General features: G+C 39.7%; 1 protein-coding gene across 1 annotated transcript; it reads left to right on the forward strand.

The window, feature by feature from the left end:
* Positions 1-14,872: 14,872 nt before the first annotated feature.
* LOC124155015 lies at positions 14,873-19,256 on the forward strand. Its single transcript, XM_046528760.1, has 3 exons — positions 14,873-15,253; positions 16,802-17,080; positions 18,801-19,256. Exons 1-3 carry the CDS (start codon positions 15,248-15,250, stop codon positions 19,056-19,058), a joined length of 543 nt encoding a protein of 180 aa, XP_046384716.1. The 5' UTR covers positions 14,873-15,247; the 3' UTR covers positions 19,059-19,256.
* The last annotated feature ends 893 nt before the right edge of the window (positions 19,257-20,149 follow it).

Raw genomic sequence — 20,149 nt, forward strand, 5'->3', positions numbered from 1 at the left:
AAAACCCAAAATCTACTTCTGAGGATGCTGGGAATAAGCGGGATAAAACACCCCCACCCACATCCTCTAAAGATGCAAAATATGATGCCATGGAAGAAGACCTCTGTGTCTCGGACACAGAAGTGTTCCAGGCCAGGATAAAGCAGAGGAAACAGCGGTTAAAACGTTGATCCTCCGCTCACTGTGTACATACGTACATTTCCAGATTTTAACCTATTTATTTATTTATTTTAACAATTTAAACCATGAATTTTATTCTACAATGGAATATGAATGGTTTTTATAGGCACAAGGAGGAGCTGGTTGTTTTAATTAGAGACTATAACCCCGTCTGCATATGCCTGCAAGAGACGCATTTTAAGCTGACAGACAAGACTGTTTTAAAAGGTTTTAAATTTTTTAGACTTGACGACACCAGTGGTCAGCGAGCCCAGGGTGGAGTGGCAATTGCTATTCGGGAGGCCCTATACACCTCACGAGTGCAATTGGACACTCCGCTGCAGGCAATTGCAGTGACAGTACACGCACTCGAGGCAATTACTCTCTGCAACGTATATCTGCCGGAAGGTGCACCTGTGAGTCGAGTTAATTTAGAATCCCTCGTTCGTCAGTTACCTCGGCCCTATGTTTTAATGGGTGACTTCAACGCACACGACACCCTATGGGGTAGCTCAAGAACTCAGTGCAATCAAAGGGGACACATAGTCACAAATTTTATCAATGACCTTAACTTGTTTTTATTAAACACCGGTGAAAAAACTCGATTCAACAGCTTCAACGGTACCTTCTCGTGTATCGACTTAAGTATTACGACAGGTGGCCTAATGCGTAGGCTTGAGTGGTCCGTACATAAAGATTTATGCGGTAGCGACCACTACCCTATTTTAATAACTAAAGGTGGCGGTTTTATCCACCGTCCGACTCAACCAAGCAATTGGGTTGTCCGCAAGGCCAATTGGTCTCTTTTTAAAAGAAATTTTTATTTTAACCACGACGACAATGTGAATGGTGTGGGGAACATAAAAGTACTCACAGATAACATTCTAGAAGCCGCAAATTCCACCGTACCCCGTTCTAAATGCAAATCTCACAGGCCCACAGTTCCTTGGTGGAACGAGGAGTGCGCAAAAGCTATACAGGTGCGAAAGAGGGCACTCCGAATCTTTAGCAAATATCCTACGGCGACAAATCTCACCGCCTTCCGGCGCCTCAGAGCGAAAGCTCGGCAAGTGGTTAAGGAGGCCAAGAAAGCTTCGTGGGAGGAGTTTGTGTGTTCTATAAACCACAGGACTCCCATATCCAACATCTGGAGGAAGATTAAAAGCATCTCTGGCTCTAACCACAACCCTGCAATTTCATCCCTGAAGGAGACTGACCGAGTTCTGACGACACCTCCCGAAATAAGCGAGTGCTTTGGACGTCGACTTGCGGAGACGAGTCGTAACGGCAGCTACGACGAACCATTTAGAACACTGAAAGAGCAGAATGAGACGATACCTCTTACCTTTAACCCGAGAGACTCTGGCGAGGTTTACAACGACCCCTTTTCTCTGTGGGAGTTGACCTCTGCCATCCTCGAATCCCGTGACGGCTCACCAGGAATAGATAAGGTGCATAACGCTTTTCTAAGAAATCTTCCCAAAGAAGCACTCCCCCATATGCTGCGATCCCTTAACCAAATTTGGTCAGAGGGTAGTTTTCCAGACCCTTGGAGGGAGTCCATAGTCGTACCCATCCTTAAACAAGGAAAAGATGGATCGGACCCAAACAACTATAGACCGATATCTCTCACCAGCTGCGTATGCAAGGTGATGGAAAGAATGGTCAACCGTCGTCTCGTTTGGTGGTTGGAGCGGCGGAACCTTCTTTCGGATATCCAGTGCGGCTTTCGACGGGGTAGGTCAACCTCCGACCATCTCGTCAGGACTGACAGTTTCATTCAGGAAGCATTTCTCTTGCGGCAAAACGTAATTGGCGTGTTCTTCGACTTAGAGAAAGCGTATGACCGTGTTTGGCGGTACAAAATTCTGAAGACACTTGATAAATGGGGGTTTAAAGGAAATCTACCTATTTTCATTAATAATTTTCTGTATGCCCGAGTTTTTAAAGTTAGAATAGGTGAATATCTATCTACCTTATATCCACAAGAAAATGGAGTACCCCAGGGGTCCGTACTGAGCGTGACCCTATTTGCCATTGCGATAAACGATGTGACCGAGTGTATCCGCTCCCCAGTTATGGGCTCCTTGTTTGTTGATGACCCCGCAATTTTCTGCAGGTCATCAAAATTAACGAATGCCTCTAGGCTGATCCAGCTGACTCTGAATAAGCTCTCCGTTTGGTCTCAGAGGAATGGATTCCGTTTCTCTACTGAGAAAACGAAATGCATTCACTTTTACCGAGGACGGGGTGTACAAGCCCCACCGTCCCTATATCTCAATGGTAATGAGCTTCCTTACGTTGAGAACGCCCGATTTCTGGGTATGACATTGGACCGGCGCCTGAATTGGCGCGAACATTTCCGAGCTCTAAGAGACAAATGCTTCAAAGTTCTGAACATTTTACGGTTTCTGTCACATTCGACATGGGGCGCGGATCGTACCTCAATGCTTATGCTGTATCGAGCATTAGTACGTTCAAGGCTAGACTACGGATCGATTGTGTACTCATCCGCCCGTGAGACCTACATGAAACCGCTCTCGACGGTTCATAATACGGGACTGCGTTTAGCAACCGGTGCCTTCAGGACCTCCCCTGTCTTGAGCATTTACGCCGATACAGGAGAGCCTCCCCTAGTCAATCGCAGAGAGATGTTGATGTGCAATTATGCCACAAAAATTTTATCCGCGCCGAACCACCCCTGTTTTAACATTATTTCTCACCCACTGCTTTTAGACCTTTTTAACCGAAAGACAAGATCCACTAAACCTCTAAGTGTTCGCTTCAGAAACCTAATCGCAGAACGCAATTTTACCTTGCCCGCCACGTACCCCACTGGGTACAGCAACGTGCCGCCGTGGTTAATTCCCCGGCCAGCTTTGAGACTTGATCTTACTCGCTGCTCTAAATCTACTACTATGCCGGGAGAATACCAACAACTTTTCAAGAAATTCCGCGCCGAAAACTCCGAATCTACGTTCGTATACACTGACGGTTCGAAATCGGATACCGCCTGTGGGTGCGCTGTGGTATCCCCATATCATGGAGTCCTTAAGGCAAAATTGCATCCGTACTGTTCCATTTTTACGGCTGAGCTCACTGCCATTAGGATTGCTCTCCGATCCATTAAAAACAGTGTTGCGTCATTTATGATCTGTACAGATTCTTACAGTGCTCTCCAATCCATATCCCTTTATTCTCCTTGTCACCCCATTGTTCAGGACATACAAAGCACTCTGTTATCCCTGAGTAAAAAAGGGACCACTATAAGCTTCGCTTGGGTCCCTGGACATGCGGGCATACCAGGGAATGAGAAAGCAGACTCTGCAGCCAAAGATGCGCTCAGGTCTCCGGATACAGATTTTCAGTTAATGCCAGCGGAAGATTTAGGGAATGCCATGAGGGGTATGATTAGACAAAATTGGAAGACGCAATGGCTCGAAATCCAAAATAACAAACTTCGGGAAATAAAGCCCGTAATAACTGCGTGGCAGACCTCTATAAGAAATGTCCGCAGGGAGGAAGTGGTTTTAACACGCTTAAGAATTGGTCACTGCTTATTAACCCATTCATACCTCTTCACCGAAGAGAGAATACAGCCCCAATGCTTAAATTGCGATTGTCCACTAACAGTGCGACATATCCTGACGGACTGTGCAAGATATCGTACTGCACGGGTGAATCACAACCTCGGAGTCAACCTAGCTGAGGTACTAGGAGACACTCCCGAAAACATTTCCCGACTGATAGCATTCCTACACTCAACTCGACTTTTCAATAAAATATAAATGATACCTCTTGTAAATTATTGACACGTTAATTTCAGAACGGGCCTAATCCCCTTTATCAATACCAGTCAGTGAGTGGTGCAAAATGGCCTTAGCCGCCGACGCACCCTATAAAATAAACACTACTACTACCAGTCAGTGAGTGGTGCAAAATGGCCTTAGCCGCCGACGCACCCATTAAAAGAAACACTACTACTACTAGTAGCGAAAATACAAAAGAAAATACGAAAAATATATACAAGTATATAAGTTATCGCAGTTATTGGACAGAATGGACTTTATAAGATCATATTGCATTTAGGCATTAATAGGAAACGTTAAACTTTTGTGTTGCTTTTTTTTGTTTTGCCAAATCTGAAATCTGAATCCTATTATTTTGGCGGTTTGTTCTGAGGCCATGCTGAAATTAATCATGCTCCTACACTTGTTTGGTGCCCACCTGCTTCTTTAACGAACTTACATTCCGTCTATTATTCGTTAAGTTTCTAGATCATTTTGAAGAAGTGAAGTCACTACTGTGTTGGATTTTTCCTACAAGCCCTTTTGAGAATTTTTTACTATATTAATATTCTTATCATGAAAGATCTGGCTGCTGTGTCTTATGCCTCAATACATTAGGGTGGTGCGAAAAACTCAAGCTAGAAACGTCGTGTCACTATAACTCGGAAAATTTGCGATACGTTAGTAGAAGGAAAACAATAAAAGAATAATTAAAATCGGACGTCATCTTCCGATCCCGCAAAGCACCTAAAAAGTTGACAAAAGTGAAAAAAATTGTTTTTCTTTCGTAATAAAAAAATTTGACGTATATTTCTGAACGCTTTAGCAAAAAATTATTACAAATACTATTGGTTATTATTAATATGCATACTGATGGTTTAAAACAATGATTTACGATTGCACAAGATCATTAAAAATTTATGAATCTTGTAATTTAGCCGATTTTTCAAAGTTATGTATTAATTACGAAAGATAAATTTTAATGAAGCTTTAGCTAGCCCTGTGGATCAAAAAAGACAAAAAAATTGACCACTAGTTTTTTAAGGCAAAATTACACTTTGATGAGGCAGTACATGTACCCAGTTGAAACCGAAAGTGAAGATTTTGAGACTTTAAATGAAGCAACGCAAAGTTCAGCAATCAAGGTGCAATTTGATGATTACATGCTTAGTACATCCAAGAAATCACCATGGCTACCGATGGTTAAATTATAAACTACACCTTTGCATTGTGACTGTTACGTGCAGCTGGGTGTCTGACCGTGCAGCTGCTACTATAGCATCAAGTGTACTTGTAGACATTGGTGTTATAACTGAAGAATATACTTCTAAGTTCATTGACCGATGTAGAATTAAAAGGGAAAAGAAAAATATTATAAGCGATTTACTGCAAATCCATCTTGATTTAGGTGAGCTACACGGTTATACTTTGACGGAAGGGTAGAAAATACCATAGTAATAGAAATGATTGAATCGAAGGAGTACTGTCGGACAGTTATAGCGGAACACCATTCTCTAATAAAAGAACCGGCTTTTATGTATTTGAGTCATGTTTCTCCAAGCTATGGGTCTGCTAAAGATATAGTGGTCTCCATACTATCTTATCTCTCTGATCAAGGAGTATCATTAGAGTTCTTAGAGCTAGTTTGCTGTGATGGCACGAACATCAACATTAGATGGAAAGGTTGCACTATTAGAAAGTTCGTAAAACACCAATGACACCCGCTGCATTGGGTAGTTGGGTTACTTCATTTCATTGAATTACTTTCGTCATATTTTTCAGTATTTAGATGGTGGAACAAGTGGCCAAAAATCATTTAGTGGGCCAATTGGACTAATATGAATGGCTATGGAAAGCTTCCAAACTGCATTTTCAAACAATTGAATGTGAAATTCTACAAGTTGATAGATAAATTTTGAGCAAGGACCTAAGATACCTTATTGACATTAGTCAAGCAATCACAAGTGGCGACTTTCCAAATGACTTAGCAAACCGGGATACTGGACCATTTTCACATGCTAGATGGCTCGTGTGAACAGAGCAAAGGAAACCTCTCGATACATACCTGGATATTAAAAGAAAGTAGTTTTCCCTGTTATTGAACGGAACTCTAACTTTGATGACGAAGAGAATGTATTGATGGCGATGGTTTTTGATTACAGAAGGCACATTAGAGAGCTAGGGCTAAAAAGAGTATTTAAAGCCAGACAGACTTAACCAAAAGGCAAACCTATCGTAAACTTCATTACTCCTACCATGAACTTCAAAATAACTGACCATATTGAATTGATTGACTGGAATGTAGTCAAACTATCTACTCCACCTCTTCTTATGAGAATAATTACTAATGAAGAAATAGCTTCCTTCATTGAATCTGGCGATAAACAAGATTGGGATATTATCTTCCCATATCACACGCAAGCAATGGAGCCGTGTGTGAAATTGGTAACGGAGGCATCCCTTAAGCTTTGTGGCTATCGATCCAGAGATGGATTTATTAGGGCTAATTCAAATCAAGGTCCATTAACGCTGTAGAATTGACCGATGGGCAATGAACAAGTACAATTCTGTTGGAATGGATGATGTGATTTGAAATTTATGTATCGGTCTGTTTTTTTGAGATCCAGTCCTCAGAAATTGAGCCATCAGGAGATTGGTACGATCAGCGTGTCCAGAAAGGAAGTCTGGCTGTTGTATTATTATTTTTATTACTAGACGACCCGGTGAACTCCGTATAACCTTCATCTGTAAAGTAAGAGTTGATTATCTGCATCTGAAAGAGGCATCAGGGCTCCCATCAAGTGATGAATTTGTCCAAGTATTTGCAGTTATTTTAAATTTGTAAAATTATTTTTTATACGAATACAAATTTGAATTTTATCAGATAATATTATGGTATAATACCTTGTGAGTGGGCATGAAATTTTCTTGAGCACAATATGCATTGCGCCAAACGAAATCATTTGAAAACAGCTGTTATAATGTTGAATCTTGACCAAGAAGTATTTTAAATCATTTCCCAGCCCAGAAACTAATGAGCGTAATGGATCTGGTGGTGGCACCAATGGAGGCAATTTTACTTTTCCACCAGCACAACATAATCCAGTCGGTTCACCGCTGTATTTTAACGCCTCGTAATATTTACAAATGATTTTTATTTCCCCAATTATTACTGATTTGTCGCTACAATAATCTACTTCGGATCGCAGTTGAATGCTATACTCTAGGGTGGCCCAAAAAAAACTTTTTTTTGAAAGTTTGTGGGGCGACTTCATTTTATGGTGCAATTTCATGTATAAACGACCCACAAAAAAATTCGGCTCGATTGCACAATATTTGACGCTGCCGAAACGCGTTTAAACATTTTCGGCTAGGATGTAAGGCATTTTGCCTACTTTACAGTGGCTATTTTCCGTTTTCTCCGGTATTTGCTGCAGAAATTGTTGTTAAATAGAATAAATACAATACTTGTTGATAACAATTATTATTAAAAATCAGTTATTTTATTATTAATTCGTTAAAAATGGTTTACATAAATTTTACAACCTTTTTTTTCCATACTTATAACAGATATTTTTTGATGAGGGACACACCCCTTTCGGCGGTGTCATGGACGACTTTAATATGTTTTATAACATTAAATCCTTTCAGGTACCTTTCATCGAAAAGCCAATCTTCGGGGTCTCTTGACAAAAAGCCTTCTACGGCATGATAGATTTCGCTTATTCTGCGCCAGGAGCACTGCGTCTGCGTAATCGCTGAATTACATTGTATTGTGCCCGTTGCTGTTCTGTTTTATCTGCACGAACTCGTTGCATTCGAAGCCTATCCGCTTTATTTTCTGTCACTCAAGAACGCAATTCTTCCATACCAATGCAATTAATTTTATTATTTGTCTCTCGCTGGTCATCGGTACGGAAAGCTTCTATTTGAAAAGCGATGGTTGATGTGTAGAAGAGTAACAAAGAATAAATTCATGGCTAGGTGCCTGCCTTAAACACTACAATAATATAAAAAAACATGTGATAAGGCAAAGTTACTTGAAATTTTACTCAAATACTTAAAATTGTACTTCACAGCCGGCCTCAACACATTTTGTATCATGTTTCAGAGTAACTTTTCATTTACTAATATTTTAGAAGAACACCAGATTAAGCGTGAGAAAACCCTCATTATCGTTTGAGGCCATTACAAAAACCATCAAATGGCTTTTAAGCTGCCGTATTGCGTCAGTCTCATTGATGAGTTGGCGTGATCGGCGAATTAGCATCTCGTCAGGTATTGTGTTATTTGCTAACAGTAAGTAAATTTATGGCAATGTGCCTGCCTTAAAAATAGGACAACAATAAAAAATACATGTTATTAGGTAAAGTTACTCGAAATGTAACCCAATTATTATTTTGCTTCACAACCGGCCTCTATACATTTAGTATAGCGTTCAAATTAACTTCTTATTTACTAGTATTTTAGAATTCCATCAGATTAAATCATTTAGACATCACAAAAAGAAACATTAAAAGGCTCTTAAGCCCCCTTATCGCGTCAGTCTCATTGATGAGTAGGTCTCATCGGCAAATTAGCGTCTCGTCAGGTAGAGACTTGGGATGTTTGGGGTCGAGGTATTCGCCGGTGCGGCACGGGACTTTGTGACCATCTTCGAAACCTCTTTGGAAAAATACACGAGGCCTTGAATGACACTGGCCGGAAAAGGTTGTCGACGTGCCGGGCATGTGATGCTACCACGTCCGAGAGACATTTGCCGATAGAAGCACGAGCCATGACGTCTTCGCACGCGATCAACCTTCGCGGGCGAAATGAAATGAAACAATGGGAAGCAATCGCGTGGCGCGCAGGAGGTGTCTGTCAAAGCGGCAAGGGTATGAGCGGGTCCGTCCGTAGCCACCGAGAGACAAGGCCTACGCAACCAGCCGTGACGTCACGACAAGAAGGGTTAGATTCTTGCCACTCGTCGTTCGCTTGAACGATCGCAACTGGACTGAGCGTGATTCTAATTAGATTTCCGAATTCCTTCGCACTTACTTTGCTATGCTTTGCTAAATGTAAAACTGTACTATTAAATATTTTGGATTTACTTTATTCAGTTATTTACTTCCCACGTATTCACGAAATGCAACCTAAACCACGGAAAGTAAGCAAGCGCAATGCACAAGCTTCTTATTCAATATCACTTTTTTGTCGCGGGGAATTCTTTGAAAAGCTACAACACATTCGTTTTTTAAAAATATGATGAATTATTCCACGATTAATTAATTAATACAATGTTTAAAAATCAAAACGTAATAGAGTATCTGGCAAAGATTTGAACAACAATTCTTGGCTAATCACACCCGTAGTTTTAGAGAGCTCACTTACTTGACGAGTTCCACTCCGAAATTGATTTTTCTGGATACCATGGACCTGTTTAAAATTTTGAAACATAGGACAGGAAAGGTGATGCATAAAAAAAGATGTCAACAGATGTGTGTGAAGAAATTTATTATAAACATTGAAAAAAAGTGCGTAACCGTGCGGCTGTACATACTTAGGTCTTATTTTTTCAGCCCTCTCACTTTTTTTGTCTTTTCTTCCAGTTCTGAATCATTTCTTTTTTTACAATAATTATTCAAAAAAATGTTTGTGGAGGACCACAATAGCATTTTTGAGACATCACTGGCTGTGTGTCCCAAAGGACACGTATCTAAGAAAAGGTTTTCACAATCTACCAGCTCCTCAGTAAGAGCTACAGCCAGTAGCCTTTGAGAGGAAACCTTTAAAAACTCTTCTTCCTCACTACCACACAGTTTCAAAATTGTTAAATAATTATATAAAATGAGATTAAGCACATTTGGCGAAGGGCACAACAACTGACCTCGATCCAATTTAATAATATAACTGAAGGTACTATCGAATTGAAGATCCTTCTCCACAGTTAGTACTTCCTTACATGCATCACAGCGTAGTTTTCTCACTGCACAAAACACACAATATCCAGCAATGTATGCTAGAACGGGCAACAACCTCTCTACTTTCGCAATGTCATCATCCCCTATGGTAATCTCAAAATTGGAGACACCTTCAATGCTCTTCTCCATGCCTTCATAATTTCCATCAAAATTAATATCGGTAATGTTTATCATACCCTTCTTCCTGGACAGTATTCCCAACCTCATGCTCTCTTGCACCCTCAGCTTATTTTCACACTCATATAACTGCCTCACAGATATGTGGTAGTTACTACCACTCATTTGTCTGTACAAACTAAAGCGACCTTCTAAGTTGTCAGTTTGGAATTTACCAGGTAAAATGAATGTCATTTTCAATTCACCCACGCAATAGGACAAAATTTCCAAGATGGCGTATGTGCTTAATTTTAGAGCAGACAAGGTTTCCCTGGTGAGTGCCCCTGTTGAACATTTTATGGATTCCCACCTATCCAACCAATCTAAAAACTTATTGAGGAACAGATATTTGTCATCATCGGGGGCAGCGGTCAGAGGACGCTTAAACTTATCATTAAGCCTGAGTCCAGCATTCAAAGTTTTCACATTCATGATTTTCCACCATGTCAGCATGATTTTTAAATATGCTGCTGTACTATTCGAATTAGGAATATCATATTTATTCCCCACATCAAGAAGAGCAGCAATAAGATAATCATTAAAAATTTGGAGCACCAATTTCACATTTTGCCTCTCAAGGCTAGATGGAGACAGAGCTTTAAGGCTTAGAGAATAACCAAATTTTGCTAGGCAGTCAGATTCCTGGTTATGCAGTTTTTTTAGTGACATAAATGATGCAGAGTGAAACTCTTTTTCTGGGGTGAAATCAGGGAAAGAAGGGAAAAACATACATTTACCATCATTTTTCTGGTTAAGCCAGTTATTCCGTATACTCTTTATCAGGTGCACCGGGTCAATAATATAAAATAGAGGTTTTGTCCTATTGACTGGGTGAGGGTAAACAATTTGAAAATTAGGTGGAGTGGAAAACTGGGACATTGACTTACGATTGATGGAGTTATTATCAGTGACAACTGCAAAAACATGAAACCCTATGTCTTCCAAGCGGACAATTATCTTTTTAATGAAATGATGTATTTCAACATATGTCATGGACCTCACTGGAAGAACATGTGCCACATCCTTATATGATGACGAGACACTAGATATCATAAACACATGAGCACTGGAAGCTACTTTATCACTGTCGTACGCCATGCCAACAATGTTACCACCTCTATAGTCCAAAAATGATTTCAGGTGAATTTCATCTAACATTAAAATGATATTTTTGTCTTGAGGCTTAAGGTAGTGATACTTTCGCTGAAGGTATTTCAAAAAATTATTATCTTGTTGCTCACTCATGGGGTTTAGGCTTAATCCAGAGGACATTCTCTGAATGGTGCTTGGATGGGGCAATAGACATTTCCCTGTTTGCCTAATATATTTATATGCAGCAGGTGAGAGAGAGTGCACAATTGCACTAAATATCCACATATCTGTGGAATATTGAGGCTTATTAGAAGATTTCAAGGACAGCTGTTACCCGATAAACTGATAACATGGGTCACTTTCTGGCATGACAGACTTTAGAAAATCAGTAGCAATGACCAAGGAGTCACTGCTATGCCTATCGGAAGAGGCAGAGCAAGAAATTTTTGACAAAATATAGTCTAAGGTTCCAACATTCTCAATTTTTATAGGTAACCTAAACTTCCCCAATTTCAAAATTTGAGCTTTTTCCAAATAAATACTAGCATTGAGAGCCTCGTTAACCACAACAGAATACTGAATTACAGGTGTGGGGTTGAGGACAATGTTAAGAAAAAGAATACTGTCATCCTTATGAACCACTGTCCAAAATTTGCCCAAATCAAAAAACCTTAGCTTTTCTCCAAGATCCGCTAAGCTTAATATCGATCTCTCTTGGTCATATATCTCCTTCTCCCTTATGCTATCCTCCACCGCCTTTTCCAACGTGGAAAATTCCCTCGCCTTTCTCCGTTTTTCTGGACTCTCCCGTATGTTGGCCTGGGAAGACAGGTAGCTGGGGCAATTGGGAAGTACGGATGGGACAGCTCCAGGTCTAAGCCGTGGCCATTTCAGTGGTGCAGAGAATAGCTGCCCTGTCCTCTCATCGTACTCCTCAACTTCACGAACAATGTCATGAGGAGCGAAATGCTCTTCACACACCTGTAAAAGCGATGCAATTACCATCAGGTCTCAATACAACAATCAAGGTTAAAATTTTACATATTTACTCTCATATTAAAAATGGAATAGCTCACTTCCTTGAACAGCATATTTTGGACTACTCTTTTTTATTTTAAAGCATTTATAATTCTCTAATCTGGTATATTTTGCTATTCTATCTCTCGTTCTATCTATTCTATCTTTCAATTTTAAGCTTGAAAAAACTAGCGTGCATAATAGCGTAAATAATACGGTTCCATTATTCTCTGTGATTTCAGAAACAGACATTAAATTTTTAGTAAGTTCCGGTACACACAACACCTCTTTTAATTTACATTTATTTAGATCTAGAGTTCCTACTCCTTTGACTGTCATAGTTGAATCTTTTTTAGCAACCTTTACATTTTCATTGCACTTACGCAAATTTTTAACCATTTCGATGGAATTTACCATGTGTTTCGTTGCGCCACTATCGATCACAAATTCAAAGATATTATTATGATTAAGGTTAGCCTCAGAATCCGCAAAAAATGCTAATTTATCTTTTCTTGAGTCCCTGTCTCTATACCTTTTTTCATTATTCTGACCCTTATTTAAAAAAAAACAATTTTTTTCGTCATGATTTGTTTTCTTACATATTTTGCAAGATTTTTATCGAAAGAAACAGTCCTTTTCATTATGATTTGTGCGTTTGCATATTGTACACCCTCTTTTAGGACATCTGGATTTTACATGACCCTTTTCTTTGCATAAAAAACACACTGTATCTATTTTATAATTAATTTTACCGTTTTTGTAATTTGCCGCGAATGATACCACATCTGTTTCGTTTTCCGTCTTCAGCTTCGACTCTTCTATTTGAAGACGTGCGCAAAGGTCCTCAATTGTTTTATCTGGTCCTCTCACGGAATCCCATGCGCTCGAGAAATGCCGGAAATTGTCTGGCAGGATGGACATCATTTTCGTCATTATCATGAGATCGTCGACGGGTTGTTTTAGTCCGTTCAGTCTATAAGCAATGTTTTGCAGATTGCTCATGTTTGTCATGACGTCCTTCGAACTGTCATATTTGTATGCGTAAAATTCTTGTAGGAGTTGACATTTCTGAGTCTCTGTGTCCTTTTCGTATATTAATTTAAGTTTCTGGAACATTTCTTTAGCTGTTTTACAGGTCATTATATGATGGACCACGGATCTATCTATTGTTGAGACTATCCAATATTGGGCCTTGGCGTCTTTCATGTTCCATCTCCGCGTCTCTTCTTGATTCATATCTTTTTTCTCCTTTAAATCTTCACCTTCAATTACTTCTATCATTTCCTTGGCTCGGAACAGGATTTTAATTTGGAAAGACCACATAGAGTAAGTTGTTGTGTCCTTCAATTTTTGTATGTGCGTAATATCTTCGCTTGACATCGCCATCTCTTTTTTCCGTTTTTTTCCTTCTTTTATTCTTCAAAATTTCCTTTTTTTTTACTGCAATTCTTGCCGTGAGCCCATAACCTTTTGGGTTTTTACTTTAATTTGTGGTAGAATTACTTAGACTCTGGACTTCACTAGGAATCCATAAACATTTATTTACTTCACATATAAACATTATTGTTGTCAATTACATAGTAACCTGAGAACATATTTACTTTACTCTAACAATTTTATTTCGGAGTATGTCAGTAATGACTATTATAATTGGCAAGCAAGACTAAATTGATACTTTTCGACTCCACCAAACAGTAAAATGAAAACAATTCACACAATGCCACGCACAGGAAATTTTGGACTACTGTCAATTAAATTAAAATAAATTCTACTTCAATGGAGCTTGCTATTTAACTCTTCATTTATTTATTTCTAACCCTCAAGATTAATGGTAGAGAGCCGTATAAAAAGTATTTCATTTTAAAAGTGGCATATAAACAAAGCTCTTTGTTTATATTGACGTAATTTCACCATGACTGTGCTTCCTTCACTTATAAACAATCTTTCAGTAATCGCGTAAAACAATAGCAATCTGACTTAAATGATATCCTTCGATCCAGCAAAATGCGAGTCATGACTAAATTAAATATCCAGAATCACTAAGTTAACAAGCAATAACTTATCCCTCGCTGCGATCAATATGAAAATAAACCCATTACGTAATACAGGAGCGTTTAATAAATTTTATATCACTCAGGAGACTAAGAGTATCCATCTATTCATGACCGTAAAATTTAAACTCGTCAACTTTATCAAGATAATTAATTAGTAGGCAACTTCAACAAATCAGAAAATTCTTTTGAACACACTTTCAGTAATACATTTATTATACGTACCTTGCTGTTCTTTGTAGGCTCAAAATCTCTCATAATCACACGAATCCATTTTCCTCAAAAGTTCAGGATCGCTCGGAAAATTAAAAACGGACACCTTGGGCCCCGTCTTGTAATTCCCTCGGCAATTAGGAACACTGCAGCAGTTAGGCATATTTTACCACTTTTACACTTACGAAGAACTTAAGTAAAATCCACAGCTATCATAAATAGAACCGCAGCTAAAAACCTCCTTATTTTCCTCAAATAGTAGGTTTATTTCTGCACGTCTCACTTATTCAAGTGACTTCTGTTTATCTCTTCGACAATGCCACTATCCTTCCATCAACAACTCCCTAACAACATTTGTAACCCCACTCGTCCTGACGTCACCGGCGTTCTCTGCTCGCTTGCGGAGGCCTTGTCTCTCGGTGGCTACGGTCCGCCGCGATGTTACGTAACGACCCGATCACGTCCACCGGTGACGCGACAATGGACATTTGTCCTCCGAAGGGGGTCCTCGGCCATTTTCGGATGAGACCCCGCTTTCTGGGTCGCCTTTGTCCTACACCCTTGCAACCGCGTGCCATGGGTGCGCTGGACATGCACGTATAATAATACAGCTCGTCCCTCATGTTTAGGTTTGGTATAAATATAGCCGGGGCGGTGTCGTGAAGTCATCAGTCAGCTTCAAGTATCGATCCAATCGTCTCAGGAGTTCCTCTCCATCTCTTGATACGACACTCGTCACAGCCCGCGGATAATCCCGGAGACCCCACCAAGAGATTGAGGAGAAGGCGTTGGAGCTAACTTTGTTAAAATGAAGGTATGTGCGAGTAAACACTTTGGCTTCGTGCATCCGTGCTACTTACTCAGTGGGCGGCTCTGTAGAGTGGAGTTATCGAAGTTATTTTGCGAACGGCCAAGGATTGCCCTGCGGTTTTGACCTCACGAAGTTGCGCGGATCCTACCGGAATGTACACGAGTGAATGCTCCTCTCGAGGGAAAGTAATCCGTCCTGTTTTGAACAAAGTGTAAAATATGCTTATAGTCCATAGTGAATCACAGCGTGTAAATCAATCTGTGCTCTGTTTCCTCATCGGATGTATTATGGTTCTGTTCTGATTGCAATTTCATGCTTTTGCGTGCCGTTTTTTACGTAGTTTTTCCAAAAAGGGTCACTGCAGTTACTGTTTTTTGAGGTTTTTCCCCACCTACCTTCTGAATTGGAGCCATCATGATTTATTATGATTAGCGTATTACCTGACAGGAAGTCTGACTGATTTTTTCTTCTAATTATTATGCGTATAATATAAATATATTGTGGGCAACCGACGTAATGCGAAGTGAGGTATTATTATTTTTACAAAATTGTTTATGAAATCATATTGATTTCTTAATTTCGAATTCTTTCTCTGCTATGTTTTGCGGTTGAGTGCTGGATATTGTGAAGGTAATAAGATTATTTTTTGGGATTGTTTTCACCGTGGAATTGCTATGTGAAACTAGATTTCCTAGAGATGGAAGTACGTCGATAAAGTTTTTACTGAAGTTTTTACTAATGCAGCTGATTTTCTTATTCAAGCCTTTTCCGGATTTGTGCGGAACATACGCGTATCTCTTTACCCTGGAGCGATTAGCACCTCTGTGCTACGAGTGCGACGTCCCCCACAGTGGCGCAGCGAGGGGGGGGGGGTTTGGGGGTTAAAACCCCCCCAGAGCTGAGAAATTTTTTTAAGTTTAATCCATTTTACTTAATTGGATTAATATTACTAATATAATAGTGTAAGAATTAATAAAATATCCCTCAGAAAGCCGTAAAACTCACCATTTTGAGCCGTTTATCTTAAAATTCCGCAATTTAATAATCTCGCACCTACCGTTTATCCAGGATGGTATGCAATACATTCACACACCCCGGTATTAGTTGCACCTAAACCCCCCTATCCTTAATTCCTAGCTGCGCCCCTGGTCCCCCAAACGGTTCCCAATTAACATTTCTATTGCAGTTTTTTATAGTGTAATCTTCTAAAAATATTTTTCCCGATAAAATTATTTCTTTATTATAATAAATATCTCTAAGTTTATTAACCCTTTATATCCCAGAGCTTCTGGGCGAAATTTAATATTATTTTAAAAATATGAAAATTTTCTAATCATTAATAATTATTGTGTTTGCGACTTATATCGCAATTTAACTTTATGGCACAGCAGAATACGTAGTTCAAATCTTTCCTGAATAGAGCTGAAAATGTATACATTTCGGATGTTATTTAGAAGCAACATTTGGTTACAATGGGTTAAATTGGTAATTTTTCTTAAAAAAATATTTCTAAACTAAAATATCTAAGTTTTCATTGTTTAATATGAACAGGTATCGGTCGTCGTACTCTCAGCAGCCTTGGTGTTCGCATCGATGGCAAGTGCTGCACAACCTCGCGGGGGCTACCAGAGGTTCCGCAGTGTCTCGTTGAGACAGGTGGAAGCGGCGCCACAGGAGCCTCCTTACCCTCCAAGCGGCTGGAAGCCCGACAAGCCCTTCAACTTACCCGGGGAGGAAGTGACCACGGAAGCTGATGCTGAAGTCTTCACCACCACCACCGAGGCACCCGCGGAGACTACAACGACCGCTGCGGAAGAAACTGAGCCAGAGGTGGGTTGTTTTTTTTTCAACTACCGCGATGGATCCGGGTTCGAATCACGTTGAAGGCGGGTGATTTTATTTCTCTGTGGAATTTTCGCATAATTTGTGCATTGCCGGTGACTCCGTACAGTTATCATCATGGCTAGTCCGGTACATTTAAATTAGTCAAGAGTGAACACCTTTAATTGTGCTAGTTCAAAGTTCGGGTTTTGGTCTTCGGCTGTGGCGCAGTGCAAGCGTCTTGGACTGCTAGTCACATAATATGCTCTGCAGTTGATAAAATCTAGTCCGGTATGGTCTACAAATTTCCACAGAGTGGAATCATGTCTCGGTAGCTTAGCTGGCTGAAGCACTCGACAGGAAATCGGGGGGTATGGGTATTCGAATCCCGGTCAAGGCGGATGATTTTTATTCTCTATGGAATTCTCACATAATTTGTGCATTGCGGATGAACCGTAAATTTATCACCGTGGCTAGTCGCGGAATACTTTAATTCGCCTAATGGCGTACCAACACTTTGGTCGTGGTCTGCATGTCAAATTGGCAGTGTCAGAAATGTCACCAGTAACTGTGGATCTTGCAAATATGGGGAGCAATCGAGGGTGTGGCAAGATGGGTCTTAATGTAGAACTAACATGCAAGTAACTGTGTCCTCTGTACAGTTACATCCACAGATTAAATTGCGTTGTGGCGCGAATTTCCCTTGATTTCTCAAAATTATCCAATTCATTATCTTTCTCTATTACCATAAGTCACACATTGTCACAGCTTCGCAAGAAAAAAGTTTTTGTGATAAATTTTCCAAATGAAGATGTTTTCATACATGATAGCTTTTAAATGTTCTAGCAGCTTTTTCACTCGGTTTCCTTCGAGTGTAATACGAGAAAAATGTTGATAGAAGGATTGCAACTGACAAGGGAGTATGGCAGCAGATGGGGTTGGTTCTTGGTTCAATATAAGGCGTAGTGATTATACTAAGTGATTTTCCGCAGGCTAATACGGTTTTAGAATCCCTGTTGTACACCCACCTTCATGGTGCTTGCAGCAATTTTTATGAATACATTATTGAGGCTTTCGCGATTATAAATAAACTTGGATAAAATTTACTTTTTCTGTACAGAAATACTGATTAAGTAAACTTTTTCGGGCCATACCGCGTGGCACAGGTTATCTCCCGATGTTTCGCAACCCCTGCAGGTCGCTTGATGCGTTGTGATGTTTTCAGCGTTGAAGAAGCGACTAGCAGGGGCCGCGAAACGTCGGGAGATAACCTCTACTACACATTAAGATGCGAAAATGTTTGTTTTATTTTTTAACGAATTCTTCACAAACACGATAGGAACCCTTTTTAGCTCAATCTTTTTAGTTTTCCTGGATATCAGACAATTACTTATACCACTTATTTTTTTATCAGAGCGCGACCCGGGTTTCAGTGAATTATCATCATTTTCAGGCGCTAATTGATTTGTTGAAACAAAAACAAACAAATGATGTTTTGAAACAAATCAATTTGCGCCTGAAGATGATGATAATTCATTGAAACCCGGGTCGCGCTCTGATAAAAAATAAGTGGTATAAGTAATTGTCTGATATCCAGGAAAACTTATAATGGAATTATACCACTAAGTAAATCAAGAATAAGTGAATTTTGTTCAAACTTTTCATTTTAACTCAGTCGGGTCGAACCTTCGATTGATAACCCTTTTTATCTTTTTTTCTCCCTGAAAAGGCCGAGCTATCCATCCCCGCAGGTGCAAGAAACAGGCTTGTCGCGGCTAAGCTGTCTGAACCAGCTTACTACGTCTTACTACCGCAGCAACCTAGTCAACAAGTTCCTCATCGATCTGCGTATCAATTCCTCATCCCTGACAATTCTGTTCCTGACAAGAATGCCTACATCTTGAGGGATGTGGAGGCCTTTGGAGCACCACTCTATTTTTATGGCGAACGAGGTCTGTTGGTGCAGATCCCAGACCGTAAGAAGTGAGAACCTTTATCAATAATTAATTGCTCAAAATGTCTTATCAAGCCACCGAGGACAGAGATTATAATAGACGAGTGTTGTAAATATTTGGTGAATGAATCCTATGTCGATGTTCTAGTGTTTACAGTATAATAACTTGTGGCGCAGTGTTCGTTTTAATGATGTGTATTTAAAATTGAAATAAAGTTCTTCCTCGGCAAATTTTTGTCAATCATCGTTTCAGCTCAATGGATCTCAATGCTGGTATCCTATTCACCTTATAAATTTTCATCTTGTGCTATTCGAAAAAATATACGGCACAATCCGTGTCAACGTTACTGTACGTCCCTGAACAAATACCAATTTTTTCATGATACGACAATTTGCTTTATCTGGATTAGTCATCTGGAAGAAGCAATAATCTATTTACAGTAACAGAGAAGGTGCGTCAGCCGTATTTTCTCATTAAATATAGTGGAAAAACGTAATTGCATAATCCCATTATGATGAAATTATATATATTAACTACATGCATCGGCATTAATAAAAATCTTTAGCAACTCTGCATAGCTACAATAATTAAAATATGAAGTAGCAGTTCAAAAGATACGGTGTCGCTCTTAATACCCGGCACGTATCAATGCATAGTAAAATAATAAATGTACAGAACGATGAATGCCACAAGTACCATTTGGTATTTGATTTCCTTTTTTACCCTGAAATAGAAGCTTCTCGTCCCAAAAACCATAAGTACTCTGTCAGCATACCTGCATTCCACTTCCCTGAAAATCTACTTTCAAATTCGCTAATGTGCTTGAAAGCAATTTCCGTGTTTACGTCTGGCCCAATAGGAAGAGATTTTTACGCCCTTTTTTAAGAGATGCCAAACCATGGACCCAGGAAATTGCATTTTTTATGCGTACCTTTGAACCCTATATGGTATATGTAGTCAAACTACTGTAACGAGTGGTGCAGCAAACTCTTGAAGCCCAATCATTTTCCTTATCGCTGACTTAGCAGCCAAAGTAAAATTTATAAGCAGCTTTAAGAATAAAAGAAAGGGGTTTTCGTTGCGATCGCAAAGTCAATTCCCCGCATACGTAGCAGAAGCGATC

Source organism: Ischnura elegans, chromosome 3 (genome assembly GCF_921293095.1).
Source record: "Ischnura elegans chromosome 3, ioIscEleg1.1, whole genome shotgun sequence".
Classification (NCBI taxonomy): domain Eukaryota; kingdom Metazoa; phylum Arthropoda; class Insecta; order Odonata; family Coenagrionidae; genus Ischnura; species Ischnura elegans.